At 40.5% G+C, this 18467-nt stretch overlaps 2 protein-coding genes across 6 annotated transcripts; one reads left to right on the top strand and one right to left on the bottom strand.

Moving 5' to 3' along the window:
- Nucleotides 1-36: 36 nt before the first annotated feature.
- On the top strand, nucleotides 37-13657 carry LOC141666093 (factor of DNA methylation 1-like). 5 transcript variants are annotated; one of them, XM_074472088.1, is made up of 10 exons: nucleotides 37-155; nucleotides 1707-2605; nucleotides 2991-3172; nucleotides 3526-3615; nucleotides 3741-4028; nucleotides 4329-4549; nucleotides 4671-4905; nucleotides 5604-5643; nucleotides 6782-6957; nucleotides 13454-13657. In XM_074472088.1, exons 2-6 carry the CDS (start codon nucleotides 2548-2550, stop codon nucleotides 4365-4367), a joined length of 657 nt encoding a protein of 218 aa, XP_074328189.1. In that variant the 5' UTR covers nucleotides 37-155; nucleotides 1707-2547; the 3' UTR covers nucleotides 4368-4549; nucleotides 4671-4905; nucleotides 5604-5643; nucleotides 6782-6957; nucleotides 13454-13657. The 5 variants fall into 5 exon arrangements, with proteins under 5 accessions (XP_074328189.1, XP_074328181.1, XP_074328192.1 ...); XM_074472080.1 differs by having other exon boundaries at nucleotides 5570-5643; XM_074472091.1 differs by lacking the exon at nucleotides 6782-6957.
- LOC141704041 (uncharacterized) lies at nucleotides 8483-13047 on the bottom strand. The gene is made up of 2 exons (XM_074507406.1): nucleotides 12816-13047; nucleotides 8483-12693 (listed from the first exon to the last, which is right to left on the bottom strand). The coding sequence occupies exons 1-2, from the start codon at nucleotides 13045-13047 to the stop codon at nucleotides 8483-8485; spliced, it is 4443 nt and encodes a 1480-aa protein (XP_074363507.1).
- Nucleotides 13658-18467: the final 4810 nt, after the last annotated feature.

Raw genomic sequence — 18467 nt, 5'->3', positions numbered from 1 at the left:
ACATATGTTAACATATGTTATTATTACACAAACCCTCAGTTTATGTTCACTTGCAGTTAAGAGTGAGGGAAAAATAAGAGACTAGAGTGATCTTTTCGCCGGAGCTCCGTCCGATCGCCGTCGCTTTACTCCGTTAATCACCGCCGATTTTTGAGGTACTTGCATTTCTTCACTTTACAAACCCTAGTTTGTTGTTTATTTCTATAGTCTCGTCGAGAAAGCTCTACGTAACTTTGTACTTAACTATTACTTGTATATATGTATGCTTATTAAGAATCTGTGCGTTCGTTTTTCATTTTTTAGTTTAATAAATTGTATTTTGTTTGTTTTTATGGATTTTATTTCCCGATTTGTTAGATTAGTGATATATTAAATGCTGTCTCTGTGTTTTAGACGCAAAACCTTAATTACTGTGTGTTTTTTACCTCAAAACCCTTGCTAACAGGGGCTAAAGTTTGTCGAAACCCTTGATATATTAGATTAGTGACCTCAAAAACGACATTTCTTGAAATTCTTGACTCGGATATGTTTTATCGGTGTATAGTATGTTTGTTGTGTGATACTACTGTTATTTTGTTTGTGGATACGTTGAGAATGCACTGTTTGAGTGCTTGTGATTCTATTTTTTTTTTTCCTTTTTAGCTGCAAATCCGGATATAATATATAGGTTAATTATCAAGTTGACCACTATATAATTAGCAAAGTTTCAAATTTACCACTGACAATTTCAGGGTCTCAAAAATTGGCCTCTTTCAAGTAGTTGAGTCTCAAATTAGTCACTTTTCAAGTCGGTCAGAAACTAACGACATCTCAAATTTATCACCGAAAATTAGCATTTTTGTGTGAGAAATGACCAATTTGAGACCCCGAATTAAACAGTGGTAAATTTGATATTTCGCTAGTTATATAGTGGTAATTTTGATACTTAACCCTATAATATATTCATTTTCTGAAATTCTCCGTGTCCAGTTGTTTGAAGATACGTCTTAAAGATGCATTACTGATATGTGTGCTAGTTAACGTGTAAGCTAAGCCTAAACTAAGCCTAAATGTTAATTTGATGTTTAGCTGTAAAACCTAGTGGATAATGATATGGATTATGTGTGTGATTTCTTGTAGTATGTAGTTTCCAGTTTACCCCAATATACTTTAGTGTATTTGCTCGTTTATTTTTTTGCTAGTATTTACTGATTAATCTGATGAGGTATATTTAAATGGTTGATTTTGTTTTTATCCACAAAACATCAAGTTATATTGTGTTTGGTACTTTAGTTTGTGTAAGATAAATATTTTAGTAAATTTGAGGTGTGGGCTATGTTTTTTCAGGGTATTACCCTGTACTGATGTTTAGCTGCAAAACCCAAAATAATATTGTCACTTGTTTTTTCCGCATATAGTCTGTTTGATGTGTTGATTAGTTTTGCAGTATGAAGATAAGTCTACAGTAAATTATCATCATTATCATTTCACCCTTTGTATGTGTGTGCAAAAGGCGTCTACAGATTATTCTTCATATGTGCATTATGTATACTCTTCAAATTTGTGCTTTTTGGGGTCACATTTAGTGTTCAATTTTTCATTTTTGTACCTTTCAGTATCTTATCTATTTTAGTATGTTAATTATTAACCTTACCATGTATTTTGTCTCTTTACTTTGATATTTGCATAATTGCTAACAACATATACTCTTTGAATATCGATTGTAGATGGATTCTAGCTCCGCTGAAGAGTCAGAGATAAGTGACTCTGAGGTATTCGAATATAAGGAAAAGCCTTATGGATTACTGAAGAGCGGACAACTGAAAGTAAAAGGACCCAATGGCAACCTACGCTGCCCCTTCTGTGCTGGTAAGAAGAAGCAAGACTCCAAGTACAAAGACCTTCTCCAGCATGCCACTGGAGCGGGTAAAGGTACATCCAACAAGAGCTATACAGAAGGCCAATCATCTTGCACTAGCCCGGTATCTAGAGAATGATCTAGAAAAAGAAACTGAGCAAGTTCTACAGGTTCAGCCACCTACACCTGCAGCTCCGCAGACTGATCGAAATGAACTATTGTGCGTTCCTTGGACTGGGATCGTTGATAATATAGTGAAACGTTTTGAGCATGGAAGATGTACTTTCAGTGAAGAGTTCTTGATGGATAAGTTTAACAAGTATAAACCTACAAAAGTTGTGTTGTTTTGGGATGGTGGAAAGCTTACTGGAGAAGCTGTTGTTAAGTTTGATAATAATTGGACTGGCTACAGAAACTGTTTGGAATTTGAAAAGTTGTTTGAATCTGATCATCGTAGTAAGAAGGATTGGTATCAAAAAAAGCTCTTTCTGGCCCGCACATGTACGGGTGGTTTGCACGTGCCGATGATTTCGAATCAGTTGGAGTAGTTGGTGATTATCTTCGTAGAACTGGAGGTCTGAAAACAATATCTGATATTGTTATCGAAGAAGATAGGGGCAGACAAGATAAGATACAGAAACCTAGCATATGAGCTCAACAAGAAGAATGAGAATTTGGATGATCTGAAGATCAAGTATAATGAGAAGAACATGTCCCTTAGCAGGTTGCTCGATGAAAAAGACAGATTGCACCAAGATTTTCTTGAAGGTTCTATCTTTTTCTGTCTTATTCTTGTTTTTTATTACCTCTGATATGCAATTATTATATTAATCCCCATTTTCATTGTTGTGCCAATATATAAATAACTTGTCGTGTAATAGTCATAGCAATGTGATACTGTGAAGTGGTGCCGGTTGTTCTAGTTTTACCACAATGGAAAACATTTAGGTTTCTTTAGATAGCTACTTTTTGCTGCTGCTTCTTTTGTATACTGCACATTTAGGTGCTGAAAGCTGGACTCGTGTGTTGATTATTAACATATTCAGTATGATCCATACCCTATTAATCTTCGCTGTTTGGTTTTCTTTCTTTGTCTGAAATATGACATGTGCGTTATGGTAAGTTCATTATTATAAACTTTCTGTCTCTTCAGAAACTAGGAGGATGCAACGGATGTCCAGAGATCACATTCAGAGAGTTTTGGCTGAACAAGAGTTGCTTAGCTCGGATTTGGAAAGGAAGAAAAAGCAACTTGATTCGTGGAGCAGGCAGTTGAACAGGCGTGAAACACGAACTGAACTTGACAGGCTAAAGCTTGACGAGGAGAAGAATAAGGTTAGAATATTTTATTTTTTTTTAAACCGACTACTATGATATTTTCCTTTATTTATAATTTGAACTTATTTATGCCTGCTCCTTTAGAACTCCAAATTTTAATTGTTCTTGTTTTCCTTTTATTTAAATAGCATATCTTGTCTATATATTAAATAATTTACTAATAGTCTAAAAATGCATTTTATGGTGAATCATTCACCCAAAGGGTGTCTGTTGTGTGTGTACACACACACACACACACACACACATATAAACATATTTCTTTTTCCTGCAGCACTAAGTTTTAAGTAGGGCTAGGAAAGTGTTTTATTGTGCATTAGGTTAACTGGTAGTTGACCTAATATTTTTATCAGAATGATGCAAGGAACTGTTCGCTTCAACTAGCTTCAATGGAGCAGAGAAAGGCTGATGAAAATTTCTTAAGGTTGGTGGAGGAGCAGCAGGTTTGTACCACCTTATATGAACAATTCAACAAATTATGGCCTTTTTTACTCACCTCTAAATTAAAGTGTTCATTCTCTTTTAAACCCTTCTGGTTTACTTTTTGACTTGTTATTCGTATTTTTAGAGGGAGAAGGAGGAGGCCTTGAAAGACATACTGAGATTAGAGAGGGAGCTAGATGAAAAACAGAAACTTGAGATGGAAATTCAAGAATTGAAAAGGAAGTTACAAGTGATGAAGCATCTAGGAAATGAAGATGATGAAGCTCTGCAAAGCAAGATGAAAGAGTTGGAAGAAGAATTGGAAGAGAAAGAGGATCAAAGGAATGACGTGGAAAGTTTGAACCAGACTCTTCTTACTAAAGAGCGTCAGAGTAACGATGAGCTTCAAGAAGCTCGTAAGAAATTAATTAAGGTAAAAATTCTTTCTTTGCGTACTTTTTGGTACTGCAATATCTGGCAGTGGAGTTAAAAGAATAAGCTTTATTAACTGACTATACAGACTACTGAGATAAAGGCATACTCTAGATATTGTTGTTGTCGTAGAGGTTATTTTAAGATGTTTGTGATGGTTAACTGGTGTATATACTAGTACTAGTATATAGACACTTGACAGACATAACTGTTATGCATCATTGTATTAGTATTGCCTATATACCTCTTAACAATGGGCATGATGTTTTCCTGGTTGATGACACATGTCTTGAATTAAAAGGGACTGGAAGAGATCTTGAGCGCTCCCGCACAAATGTAAGTGTAAAAAGAATGGGAGAAATCGATATGAAAGTCTTTCAGCAAACAATGAAAGGAAGGTTTTCCCCTAATGAAGCTGATATCAAGGCATTAGAGCTCTGCACCCTATGGCAAGAGTATATGAAGAACCCAGAATGGCATCCATTCAAAATTGTCTCTGTTGAAGGAAATTCGCAACCTCAGGTACTGCAGTGACTAAATGATATTGTAAACACTTTTATGATATGAATTGTTGTAATCATCCATGGCTCATGGCTTGTATGTATAAATGATATCTTTTGTGAAAATTATATCCATATGGCAGGAAATCATTAATCCAAATGATGAAATGCTAGAAGGTCTAAAAAAGGAATGGGGAAATGAAATATATGAAGCAGTGTGTAAAACCTTGCTCGAGATGAATGAATACAACCCGAGTGGTCGTTATGTGGTATCTGAACTGTGGAATACAAAAGAAAACAGGAAAGCCACAGTGAAGAAAGTTGTTAGCTACATCATGAAGCAACTGAAGACACCAAGGCGCAAGAGATGAGTATTAGGTATTAAATCAGTATCTTCTTCAAGTATATATCTGTGCACAAATTATTTTTCAAATTTCCAGCTTTGCAAACTGTGAATTGTTAATTTCAATTACAGCTTATAGTTGGGTTGTTTGGTTCTGATTCCAGAAGTAGTTCCTACATAAGGCTGTGCCATCTACATGTCTGATGTGCCAATAATATTATAATTATTAGTCTATATTTTTAGGAGATGATCTTCTTTGCTTAATTAGCCAACCCCTTCCAATGGGATTGTTGTCCTTTATTTATACTAAGTCTCAAATGGGCTCAATCCTTACAATCTGGGCCTTCTTGGGCTTTACATAATGTATTGTGATTATTCTAACTATAATTCCTTTGGGCCGTCTTGTTCTGGTCCAACATTAGTCCCCCTCCTTGCTTTGCGCGATATCTTTAGATTTGCGTTTTCGTGCTCTCCACCCTTGCGCTTTGAATTCCGAGGTTTTTGTCTTGATACCTGAATAAAGTTAGTGACCGGACAGGATAATGAAATGAAGGGAAAAATTAGTGAAAAAACGAACGAACGAAGCAAAAGAAAAATAAGAAATAACTGTTAATTCGAGATAGGAGTCAAATGTGTGTGTCCGAAAAAAGAAAGGAATTAAACGTAATGCTTTTCTTTTTTTTTTTTTTGTTTTTGCAGGTTTCCAGGCTAACCTCTTCGACTTCCTCTCCAGGTATCTAAAAGGGGATTGCAGCGCGTTCTGGGCTCGCACTGTAAGTCGTCTACTCTCTCTCTATTCCTTTTCCTTTTTATCTGCGGGTCGGTCGTGTTTATAGTTTACCGATTTATAATGGCCGACTTTCCTTCGTCGTCGTCGTCGCATAGTGCCACCAACCGGGACCCCGGGAAGCGACCGTTAGAGGAGGGTGACGAGGAGTCTGTTCTGAACTTGGATAATCTAGAGATCCCGGACCTAGATCAGTGTGGATCCTTTGATTTCTTAGGAAGCGATGAGTTTTTGAGGGGAGTGCCTCCAGGTCCTATGCCCTCTCCGCCCTTAAGTCCTCGTACCCTGGAACTTAGGAATAGAACGGTCGAGGAAAGTCTTCGACTAGGTAGGATCGAATTTGAGAGCAAACCTAGTTTAAACTATCTTAGTTATTACATCACCGTCGACCCCCCTGCGAGTAAGTTGGAGAAGTACATCGACCTGTCTAACGGCTACCGTTACCGAGTGCCGACAGCAGATGAGAGGGTTTGGATGATGCCCGAGTTCGGGATGCATGGGGTTGCGATGATAATGTTTCAGTTTGGTCTTCGTTTCCCAATGCATCCGTTCTTCCTGACGATGTATGAGGCTATCGGTTGTGGTTTAGGGCAGCTGACACCAAATTCTGTTGCTCAGTTAAGTGGTTTCGTGGCGCTGTGCTGTGATAAGGGTCGATCACCGACTTTGAAATTGTTTTTCTCTATTTATGGTGTGCGGTACTATGGTGGCCAAGTATATTTCGACTCCCGACATCGACGGATGAAGATTGTTAGTGTTAGGTCATCGAATTCTGGTTATCACTCGCAATGGTTGTACTTTGGGGGTCCTGACTTGGAATTTGTAAAGCCTTGCGGGAAAGTTAGCCAGGGCACGATTGATTATTTAAATAACATGGAGAAGCACGATACTGCCTACCTCGATGAGTTTCATGGGTCGAGGACATGGTATACGCACTTAGATTTGAAGGACTCTGGATTCTTAGGGATGCACGATTGTAAGGGGGATGTATTAATTGTTATTGCCCTTATTTTGCTTATGTACTTAGTTTTTGTACTTGTCATTGTCGGCTCTTGCTTATTTTAATTTTCGTAAGTGCTTATATATAGGATGGCTGACTTATGGTTTTGTTTGTTTCTTTGTAGTGGAAGGCGCCTCACTTAAAAAGGTTTTAGACGGAGGGATTCGAGGAGGAATGGACAAGGCGATGATGTTGTTATTGCAGCGTGCTGCGAGGAAGCCTGCTGATGCGGCCAGGGCTGGACCGTCGGGGGTTCCTCATTCAGTTTCAATTGAATTGCTTGATGACCAGGGAAACAAGGTAATTGAAGACAATGAGTGGGTTGTTTCAGATCTTGTCCGCGTGGAGGGCAACCCTCGAAAGCGGTTTCGGAGGGAGGATGATGAAGTGGTTGTTGGAGGCCGGGGGGTCGGGTTCGATGGTGTGAACAAAGATGTGGCCACTGTCGGGGAAAGGGTTTATGGGAAGACCGTCGACCCTCGGTCGAAGAAAGAGGTGATGAGGGTCGAGATTCAGCCCACGGAGCGATGGACGGGGGGATCAACTGTGCCCTTGAGGGCACTTAACCTCTTTAACTTACCTCAGGACTTGGTTGCTTATGATGGGAGGAAGCGTGAGGATGGCGAAGGAAGTGAAAGTCTGTGTTTTTTCCAAGTTAAAGAAATTTGTTCATCATAACCTCGTAGCGACCCCTATTATATCGAGGGTTTGTTTTTGAAATGGCATTTTACTAGGCTCAAGATAACAAGTTACAACTGAGATTAAATTACTGATAGAACTTTTTGAGGTGAATTCCATTTCAAGCATTTTTGATGGGTTTCCCGTCGAGGTGTGCAAGCTCATAGGTCCCCGAGCTTACAAGTCTCGAGATCCGATAAGGGCCTTCCCAAGCTGGTTTGAATTTTCCTGAGACAGTGGGTTGTGACGCTGCGGAATCTCTTAAGACAAGGTCGTTAACCTTGAAGTCTTTGGGTTTGACTTTTTTGTTGAAGTACCTTGCAGTTTTTTCTTGTTGGGCAACCATCCGCATTCGGGCTTCTTCCCTTGTTTCTTCAAACAGATCATTGTGAAGGCGGAGTCCGACGAGAGATAGAGCGGGATCGAATACGTCGATCCGTGGTGAGCTGAGACTTATCTCGACAGGTATGACAGCGTCGACTCCATATGCAAGTCGGAAGGGAGTTTCGCCCGTCGCACTTCGGGGAGTCGTCCTATACGACCACAATACATTCGGTAGTTCGTCGACCCAACATCGGGGTACTTCTTCAATTCTTTTCTTCAGGCCTTGTAGGATGGTTCTATTTGTTACCTCTGCTAGTCCATTTGCTTGGGGGTATGCTACATATGCTTTGATGTGCTGGACTTTTAATTCGAGCAGAGCCTCCTCAAATTGCTTTCCTACAAACTGAGTGTCGTTATCAGAAACTAAGATTCTGGGGATCCCAAAGCGAAAGACGATGTATTCCATAAAGAATTCTATCATCTCTTTTTCTCGTATTTTAGCAAGTGGCTTTGCTTCGACCCATTTGGTTGCGTAATCCACCGCGACTACGATGTATTGGCACTGATTCTTGGATTTTGGAAAGGGACCCACAATGTCTATTCCCCATTGGAAAAAGGGGCATGGGCTGAGAATAGAGTTCAGCTCAGTTGTGGGTCGACGGTTTACATTTCCGTGCAGCTGACATGCTTGACATTTCTTGACGTAATCTTCACAATCTTTCCGGATTGTAGGCCAGAACAGGCCTTGTCGGATAACTTTGAGGGCTAATGTTTTTCCTCCTAGGTGTTCTCCACAGATTCCCGTATGTATTTTCACGATCGCTTAGAGAGCCTCTTCTGGAGACAAGCAACGGAGCAGAGGCTCAGAGAGGGCACGTCGGTATAACTCCGAACCCACAACACAGTAGTTCCTGGCTTTGAACATGAGAGTGCGGGCTTTGGACTTATGCTCAGGCAACTTGTTGTCAATAATGTACTCAAGGAAGGGTTGGCGCCAATCGAACCTAGCCTGGATTTGATTGACTGATATTTCGTCGATAGAGGGGGTTTCCAAAATGTCGACGTATGTTGGGTTGAGATTAGTGGGGAGACAGGAAGAGGCTAGTTTAGCTAGAGAGTCTGCCCACTGGTTTTCCTCCCTGTCGATGTTTGACATTTTCCATGAAGGGAATTTGCTAAGAAGCTCTTGTGTTCTTGTTAAATATCGGGCCATCCTTTCATTATGCGTCTTAAATTCGCCACTTATTTGTTTGCAAACCAACTGAGAATCCCCAAATATGTCAATGACCTCTGCTTCGAGATCGGATGCGAGTTTTAGACCGGCAATGAGTGCCTCGTACTCGGCCACGTTGTTTGTGGCGGAGAACCCGAACTTAAGAGCCTGCTGAATTTTGAATCCTCCTGGGCTGATTAATATGACCCCTGCTCCTCCAGAGCCGGACGTCGAGGAACCATCAACGAACAGAAGCCACGGACGAGACTGGTCCTCTTCAGGTTTGTGCGTCTTGGATTGGAACTGGCATTCGGCGACGAAATCTGAGAGAACTTGGGCCTTGATCGCCGTTCGAGGTTTATACTCGATGTAGAACTGGCTTAACTCGATGGTCCAAGCTGCGAGCCTGCCTGTTATGTCGGGCTTGTGCAGGATTCTTTTCAGAGGGAGATTGGTCAGGACATGGATTTCTCTCGCTTGAAAATAATGGCGTAGCTTACGACTCGCGACAACGAGAGCGTATACGAGTTTCTCGACTTGAGGGTACCTTGTTTCCGCGTCTCGTAGTGAGTGGCTGATGTAATATACAGGAATATCTTTTCCCTCATCGACACGGACCAATACTGCCGCGACCGTTTCGTCGGAAGCTGAGAGATATACCCGTAGCGGCTCACCTGTTAAGGGTCGTGTTAAAACTGGAGGATTTGTCAAAAACATCTTTAGCTCCGTGAAATTCTTTTCACAGTCTTCGTTCCATTCAAACTGCGATGACCTGGAAGCTTTTTTCATTGCAGAGAAAAACGGGAGGCATCTCTTTGAAGATTGAGGAATGAACCTTCGAAGTGCGGCTATACACCCTGTGAGTTTTTGTAAGTCTTTAATGGATCTTGGTTTGCTCATTTCTAGGATGGCTTTTGTCTGAGCTGGATCGGCCTCGATGCCTTTCTGGGTAACAAGGAATCCCAAAAATTTACCTGCAGTAAGGCCGAATGAACCCTTTGCCGGGTTCAGTCGCATGTTATTTGCCCTTGCATTGGTGAACGTTTCTCGAAGGTCTGTCACGTGGTCGGAGGTAGCTTTTGACTTTGTGATCATGTCATCGACGTATATTAGCATGTTTCTTCCTATCTGCGAAGAGAATATTTTATCCATTGTCTGCTGAAAAGTAGCACCCGCGTTGATTAATCCGAAGGACATTACTTTGTATTCAAAGACCCCTCTATGAGTGATGAAAGCAGTTTGTTGCCAGTCATGGGAATCCATCTTAATTTGATTATACCCCGAAAAGGCGTCCATAAAGGACAGGAGTTCGTTTCCCGCTGTGGCGTCGATGAGTTGGTCGATATTGGGCAAAGGGTAAAAATCTTTAGGGCACGCCCTATTCACATCTGAATAATCAATGCACATTCTCCACTTCCCATTGCTTTTCTTAACCAGAACTACGTTTGATATCCACGTGGGGAATTGCACGGGCTCGATGAAACCGGCGTCGAGGAGTCTGTCGACCTCTTGGTCGATGGCTGCTCTTTTCTCGGCCGAGAATATACGTTGTTTCTGGCGCACAGGCCTGGTGTCTTTACTGATGTGCAGCGAATGTCGAGCAGTGGTCTCTGGGATGCCAGGCATGTCTCTCGGGATCCAAGCGAAAATGTCGGAGAATTCCCGAATGAGGTTTGTGATATCTCTTTTGAGATCTGATGAGAGGTTTTTGCCAATTCTTGTTGTTTTATCTGGGTTTCCTTCAAATACTTCTATATCTTCTGTTTCTTCGAGAGGGGAGCATGAATTGCTTGTGGATGAGTCAACCAATTCTCTTGGGTCGATATCTAGTACTTGATTGACTTCTAGCTCTTCCTCTGTCTTTTTTCTTGGAGAAACGGTGGTTAGATAGCATTGTCTTGCTGTTACTTGATCACCAATCATTTCTCCCACGCCGAAATCTGTGGGAAACTTCATTTTCAAGTGGGAGATAGATGTTATAGCTCGGAGCGCGGTGATCGTTGTTCGTCCCAAAATGGCGTTGAAGCTTGAGGAAGCGCTAATCACATGGAATTTGACCATTTTCCAAATCTGACAGGGAGGGGAACCGAAAAGCACTGGCATATCGATGGTTCCTACAACGTGAACCTCATTGCCTGTGAACCCGTATAGCGGGGTTCGGGAGTTTTCGAGTCTTCGATCTCCTATGTCCATTCGGGAAAAAGCATGGTGATATAACACGTCGACGGAGCTACCATTATCGACCAACATTTTCTTAACCGTATTGTTTCCCACACGTGTTGTGATGACGAGAGCATCTTGATGACCTTCGATGAGACCGGGACGATAATCGTCATCCGAGAAAGAGATGACCAGGGAGGGATTCACTCGAGGGCGTTTAGCTGTCGAGGGATTGACATTAAAGACTTCTCGAGCATAAATCTTGCGAGAGTTGTGGGAGAGACCCCCGGCGGCTACGCCGCCAAAAATAACGTCGATTACACGGTCGTTTTCGCCTCGATGCTGACGTCTGGGTTCATCATCGTGTTGCACATAGTGGACTAGTTGCCCTCGACAAATTTTTCCTTCGATGAGATTGCTTAGTTGAAAACATTGCTCTGTTGTATGGCCGGTATCTTCATGATATTCACAATATCTGGAGCTTGGGGGTCTTCCTGGTTTCATGGGTCTTGGAGGGCGATAGTCCGGTTCCGTTTTTAACACCGCCAAAATTGTCGTTTTCTCAGTATTGAGTTTCGTGAACTCTTTTTCAGATCGATTGTGGGGTTGCCAATCCCTTTCTCTTCTATCCCTCGGGGGGAGGTCCGATGTGCGAGGCGGGGGCGACCTACGTCGCTCTCGGCGCCTTTCCCTCGCAGGGGATCGTGGACTGTAGCTTCGGCGTCGTTCGTACTTTGACGACCTCCGTGGAGATTGTATACAGCTTACCGCTTCTTGAAGCATCATGCGGTGTTCTATAATCTGGAACGCAGCCTGTAGTGTTTTCGGCCTTTTTTCAAAGATCTCTTCTAAAAGGAGGCCATGCCTAGACTTATCGATGCCCGCTGTCAGGAAATTGACAGCCATCTGTTCTATTAAGTCTGGAATTTCTGCTATTTCTTCCCTGAACCGGGTTAGAAAACTCCTGAGACTTTCGCCGGAGCGTTGATGCATTGTCATCAAGGATGCAGTAACTTTGATTCCTTTGTAGTTGCTGGAAAATCGAGCTTGAAACTTGCTTTTCAGAGTTGTCCACGAGTCGATTGACCGAGGTGGCAAGTTACTGTACCATCGGAGAGCCGTGCCTTGAAGGCAAGTGGAGAAGAACTGACACCTAGCGATCTCCGAGTGGCCGAAGAAAGCCATGCGGCCGTCAAATGTATTTAGAAATGCTAACGGGTCCGAGGATCCGTCGAAATGATCGAGAGCAGGCGTTTTCAACGTCCTGTCGATGCGCGCCTTCTCAAGCACTAACGATAGGGGGCTCTCAGAAACGGTTTCAAACCCTGCCTGATTTCTCATCAAGGTACGCATCTGGGCGATTTCTTCCTGCATTTTAGCGAACTCCTCGTGAGATATAGATTCTGTGGATTCTGTCTGATGTGAGACATCGGCAGATGACACTGTCCTCTGTCGACGTTCGCGAGGTTGCGAATATGTTGACTCCGCCGAGGGCTCATATTCGTACTCCGCATCATCCTCATCATAAAATTCATCATCTTGTCCTTCATTTTGAATTGTAGTTTGTTGGAGCTCTCGACGGAGACGGTGAATCTCACGTTTTCGCTCAAGTTTAGCCTGCAATCTCTGAGCTTCGCGCTCTAGAAACTCGAGTTCTTCATCTGAATCAAGGGAATCTTTCGGATTTCCTTGGTTTTGGGCTTTTAGCCTTTCTTTCTTTTCCAAATGTAGCCGAACGTCGCTCGAGAGAACTTTTTTCTTTTAGATGTTTGAACTCTAAAACGCTGGTCTGACACAGCTTTTCTTTTTCTGTCCCTTTGGAGAGAGTCCTTCAATCCTAGAAATTGATCTTCTGGAGGAGCCTCAGGTGGAGGGAACAGACACTTCAGCTTCAATGCCGGTTGTTTTGGAAGCTCGCGATCGTCGTGGGTCGAGGGGTCAGCGGCAACTTCTGCCGTCAACTTCTTTACCTGAGTTGGTCCGGCGGTTCCCGGATCAAGCTCTTCTACAATCATCTTCTGGTTGGATCTTGTTAAAGCAAAGCTCCTTCTAGCGCCAAATGATGTGCCAATAATATTATTATTATTAGTCTATATTTTTAGGAGATGATCTTCTTTGCTTAATTAGCCAACCCCTTCCAATGGGATTGTTGTCCTTTATTTATACTAAGTCCCAAATGGGCTCAATCCTTACAATCTGGGCCTTCTTGGGCTTTACATAATGTATTGTGATTATTCTAACTATAATTCCTTTGGGCCGTCTTGTTCTGGTCCAACAATGTCCCTCTTAATTTAGTATAGGAGACTTGAAGGGCCTTATTGTTATCTACTTATCTTTTGTTCTTCCATAAAATCTTTAAACATATCATATTCATTTTAATACATGTTGTACTGAATATTTGTTAAAATAATGTCTTGACAGGTTGATGGAATGATACGCTGACTTAGCTATTGTAAAAAGGTTGAGATTGAAGTTTGAGAGTTTCATGTACGCAGATGTCTAATGATGCGATTCTTAGTTTTATTTTCTTTTTGAGTGATGGACCAATTAGTGGATGGTGGATCATATTGTTTATCTTTTGGATATTTTTGCATCAACGAGGTCCAGTTGGAAATGCATATTAATATTAAATTGGTTTACATGACAATTAGTCTGTTTGACGTGAATTAATTTTATTAAATACTTAATTATATAGGAACCAGTTAGAGAGCACTAGATACACACTGATGCTGTTGCCAATTTGTTGGTTGCAGTGAAAATTGCAAGCAGAGGGTAACCCAATCTCTGAAATTATCTCAGGGTGCCTCGGCACGGGCTCTTTTTCATGATTTGGGATGTCTTTTACTAATTCTTTTAATTTTTTAATATTTTTTTAAATATTAAAAATATCCAGAAATAATAAATGTAATTTTAAAATATTAACATATTTACATATATTCGAATATCTAAAAAATTATTAATGTAAATGAGTATTATAATGGTATTCGGTTACTGTCAACTAACATTAATTTTATATTCAAGTTCACTGTATATTAGTATAATAATTATGTTTTAAATTTTATTATATTTAATTGATAAATAATATAGCTTTTGGTAAAAAGAATGTCTATAGGCATGTATTCATGTATTCGGGAAGTCTCCCCTACTCTGACTAGCAAGATCCGAGGAAATCCCGGAAATTTTCCCAGTAATGGTAGAAAGTAGAAACTATAATGTTATCCTCCAAATTAACCAATAAAATTACAATGATTGCACTCAGAAGATCATCTTTACCAAGGGACTTTGAAGTTGCTATTGAACTGCAAGAGGCTTTAGGCTAAAGAGCGAATTACTTGAATAAAATCGCATCGTTGGAGACGATCAACGAGATGTAAAAGTATATCCCTGCTATACTCAGGGTGACCTTGGATGCCCAGAATGTGATCACTATACTTGAACATCTCCACTTCTGTTTTTTCTGACCATGCCATGACCTCGGCGTTGGGCGGGAGTTCCCATACCTGACTTATACCAGGTCATTAGAAGAGTGATAATCGTTCATTCGAAAGCTAAAACGAAGTCGGTTGAACAAAGTGAGATTTGTTGAACAAAGTACTACAAAGTGTGTTGAACAGAGTGAAAACGGCGGTAATACAAACACACTTCATCGCGATTGCATTCGATCACGGATAAGAAAGCATGTATCTTTAAAGAAGAAAACAGCTGGGAAGATGGTGAGAGATGAATCTTAGTAACACCAATGTCCCGCCCTGTGGCTGCTCTTTCTATCTTTCCTCCGAGTGCCCGCCCCATTATCTTTTAGGTATAAAACATGTCCCTGAATAATTTATAACCAAGATTTGGCATCAGATTATTTTTTGTCAAATACGGACCAATTGAAATCAATTTGGGATAAAAAAATGAGGAGTCAGGTTTTACACCGCAATGCACGAGGGGAAGACGCGCCCTAAGGGTAGGACGCGCCCTAGTTACGTGAAGTAGGAGATACTGATTACTTGAATGTTGAACTACACTGTAAGAAGAAGTGTACAAGATGAGGGTGCGCCCTATCGTAGGAAATGCATGGTTTGACTTATTCGAATATTTAGGCTTGTCCTCACCCAGGACAAGACAAACATGGGCAAGTTCTAGACAACGCAAGGATAAACTTGAAATAATGGAAACATGGAAAGAGCAAGGATAAGCTTGAAATAATGGAAACATGGAAAGAGTAATAAAGTCATTTTTACTAACATATTTGTTGTAGATACTCTGCGAAGAATTTCCTCCTTTAGTCGGTCAAAGAAGGGGATGTCCGTGAAAAACTTGAAGGCCTCCTCTTGTATTCAATAGGTATCCTCGTTGGGGATGTGGGGTTAACATTGATGTGTATTTCGGGAGCTTTGTTCTTGTATTCAACGAGTGTCCTCGTTGGAGAATTTTGGAGTCATCCTGTACTCTGCACCCAAGAGTTTGGAATTACATGTCCTTTTATCTAGTGGGTTATCCTCATTTGGGGGATATCTGGTTCGAAAATTAACAAAGATAGCTGTAGCGGAGTGATATCCTTGTGCAGGGAAATGCACTATCCGTGAAGTCCTACGATTACGAACGAGTTTTGGGCCTTCACGGTTGGGCGTCATAGTTGGACATTCCTAAAGTTAGTGGAAGATGGATTCCGGAAGGACTTCTACCAGGCCTTGGAATAAGAAGTCTAAGCCCATTAGATTTCTTATTCCCTAAGAATTATGTCAGTTTTGATCGCTATATAAAGGGTATGTAGGTACATTGAAATGGGTTGGAAGTTGAGAGCTAAAAAAGGGTCACCACTAACCTTAATCAATTTCAGCCACCAAATTAACACACAAACACCAGACACCGCTTGACTTTCCGGCAAATAACCACCATTGTAGACCTTGTTTCCGGCACGAAACCCCAAACTTTGTTGTTACCGGATTTCTCCGTCAACAAATTGGCGCTATAAGAAGGGGTGTTGATCAAGAACATAATCTTAAAAAGGAAAAGATGTCTCATAATCGTGATGGAAGTGATAGCGAATCTAAAGGAGATGTTGGGCGTGGCTACACTCAGCATGAACCATATTCTTCCCAGAAATGTGGTAAATCCTCCGCGAGCTCCGGATGTTGCAGGAACACCACTTGTGCTTATCAGTAACGCCGATATCTTGGAGCATCTTTATCATACATGAAATACCTTGAATAGCTTTCATTCAAGATTAGAAACCATGGAGTGTCGAAAGACGAGGAAAGGACGTTGTTATCCCCGTTAAGGTCATGCTGCGGGAAAAGCCCCTGTTGTTGAAGGGAATACCCAAGATGTACACGGTCAAGCTATTAGAGGAAACCCTCATATTACTCAGCGGCGATTGGAGTATTCAGATGATGTTGAGCCTATCATGGAGCTTCTTGATGATGATACTTATGGGAGAGAAAGGCCGTGAATCGACAATCATGTAACCCCACATCCCCATAGATCTGGACGTACGATGGACGAGCATCGTCGTGCGGAAAATACTCAGAATCAAGGTGAAGAAAGGAGATATTTCTCAAATTTGAAAAGAAGGTTTGGCATGAAGTTGGGAGATGATGAATTAAGGATGTTAATGTTAGAGTGGCAAAAAGGAAGGAAACGATGGAGAAACGAACCTCTACTCTTGAATCCTAGTCTTTCACAATCTTCAAATTTTGAAACTTCTGAAAATGAATCTAATGAGTTATCACCATCCAATATACCACCTACAAAACCCCACTCTGACGTGTCTAGTAAAAAAGTCTTTAAGTCAAAAACTCCATTTTCTCAAAGACTTATCTCAAACAAATAATCTGCTCAGTTAGATAAGATTTTAAAAGTCTTTAAGCAAGTCAAGATCAACATTCCTCTTTCAGATGCAATTCAACAAGTTCCCTATTATGCTAAGTGTCTTAAATATTTGTATACTCATAAAAGAACCAGTCATGTTCCTAAGAAAGCTTTACTAACCTCTCATGTTAGTTCTATCTTGTCAAATCAAATCCCTGTGAAGTATAAGGATCCTATTATTCTACCATCTCTTGTGTCATAGGTGATACCTTCATTAATAAAGCTTTAATCGATCTAGGAGCTAGTGTGAATCTTCTTCCTTTATCTGTCTATTAAGCCTTGGGTTTAAGTGAACTTAAAAAGACTAGTCTCACTCTTCAGTTAGTTGACCGCTCTGTCAAAACTCCAATGGGTATAGTGGAATATGTGTTGATTAAAATTAGTGATTTTGTTTTTCCCGTTGATTTCGTTTTTCTAGAAATAGAACCTGTAAAAAATCTCAAAAATCAAATTTCCATCATTTTAGGAAGGCCTTTTCTTTCCACCTTTAATGTTTTGATTAACTGTAGAAATGGTTCGATGAAACTCACATTTGGAAACATATCGATATATCTTAATGTCTTTAATGTAGGAAATCTACCTAATGAGCTTTTTGAACGACATGTATGAGTTATTTTGATAAATGAGGTTGTGTCTTGGTCGAATCTTGAGGATAGTGAAATTGAGTCTCTTCTTGGGGAAGATATTTCAAATGAGTATGGGAGAAATAGAGAACTTCATGAGTTATATAGGAACTTCACTTGCGATGAGATGTTTGAGGAATTGAATGGCATTTGTTCAGAGCATGAAACTCAACTTGAGGATAGTTATTGTGATCCTAAGACCGTTGTTATGACTTCTATAGGTGAGCCACTAACACTTGATCATATTCTATCATTTTCCACTCTTAATCAGTTTTTGGTAGTTGATAATGAAACTCAAGATGTTCTTATTTCTAGTAGCAAAGTTTATAACCAAGGATTTCAAGTCCTTAATCTGCTTAAACAACATAAAAAAACGTCTAATTGGTCTACAGATTATGTTAGTGCTATGAGTTTTATTTTGATGCATGATCTTATCTCTCTAGTGGATAATGTTGCTCTTATGGGTGAGTTTCACATGTGTGTTGATTATGCTACGAAGATAGTTTTCCCACGGTCTGGTATTGGTTAGAAAATATTTTTATGTGCGTCTCCCATAATAAAGTGTAGGTATGGGGGAATAACTATGTGTGTGTGAGTGAGTGTGTGTGTGTTATAGGTAATTATGATTCTCCATCATGCCCTTATTAGGCATTTTCGTCATTTTACTTTGTCATTTTTCTCTTATTTACATACATTGAGGACAATGCATGATTTAGGTATGGGGAGGGGTTTACTAGTACTTAAAAAAATAAAAATAAAAATTCAAAAATTTAAAACAATCAGAGATATTTATCTAAGTTGTCCGGTCTACTCTTGTACTTTAACACTAGTTGGTGTTAGCGATTTTTCAAAACTTATATATATATATATATATATAATGTCTTGAGATAATTTGAACGTAGTTGAGTTAGGCCGCCTTCATGAAACTTGTATCGAATAAATTTTTGCTTAAG

The sequence above is a fragment of the Apium graveolens genome, chromosome 1, assembly GCF_009905375.1.
Source record: "Apium graveolens cultivar Ventura chromosome 1, ASM990537v1, whole genome shotgun sequence".
In the NCBI taxonomy this organism is placed as follows: Eukaryota; Viridiplantae; Streptophyta; class Magnoliopsida; order Apiales; family Apiaceae; genus Apium; species Apium graveolens.
This window is presented reverse-complemented; position numbering and strand designations above follow the sequence as displayed.

Bases quoted from the DNA above. Each gene is read 5' to 3' on its own strand.
- LOC141666093 (XM_074472085.1), top strand. From the start codon at position 2,548: ATGTCCCTTAGCAGGTTGCTCGATGAAAAAGACAGATTGCACCAAGAT. The intron at 2,606-2,990 runs GTTCTATCTTTT...CTGTCTCTTCAG, and splicing joins GCACCAAGATTTTCTTGAAG to AAACTAGGAGGATGCAACGG. The intron at 4,029-4,328 runs GTAAAAATTCTT...TTGAATTAAAAG, and splicing joins CTCGTAAGAAATTAATTAAG to GGACTGGAAGAGATCTTGAG.
- LOC141704041 (XM_074507406.1), bottom strand. From the start codon at position 13,047: ATGATTGTAGAAGAGCTTGATCCGGGAACCGCCGGACCAACTCAGGTA. The intron at 12,694-12,815 runs GTTTTAGAGTTC...CCCTTGATTCAG, and splicing joins AAAAGCTGTGTCAGACCAGC to ATGAAGAACTCGAGTTTCTA.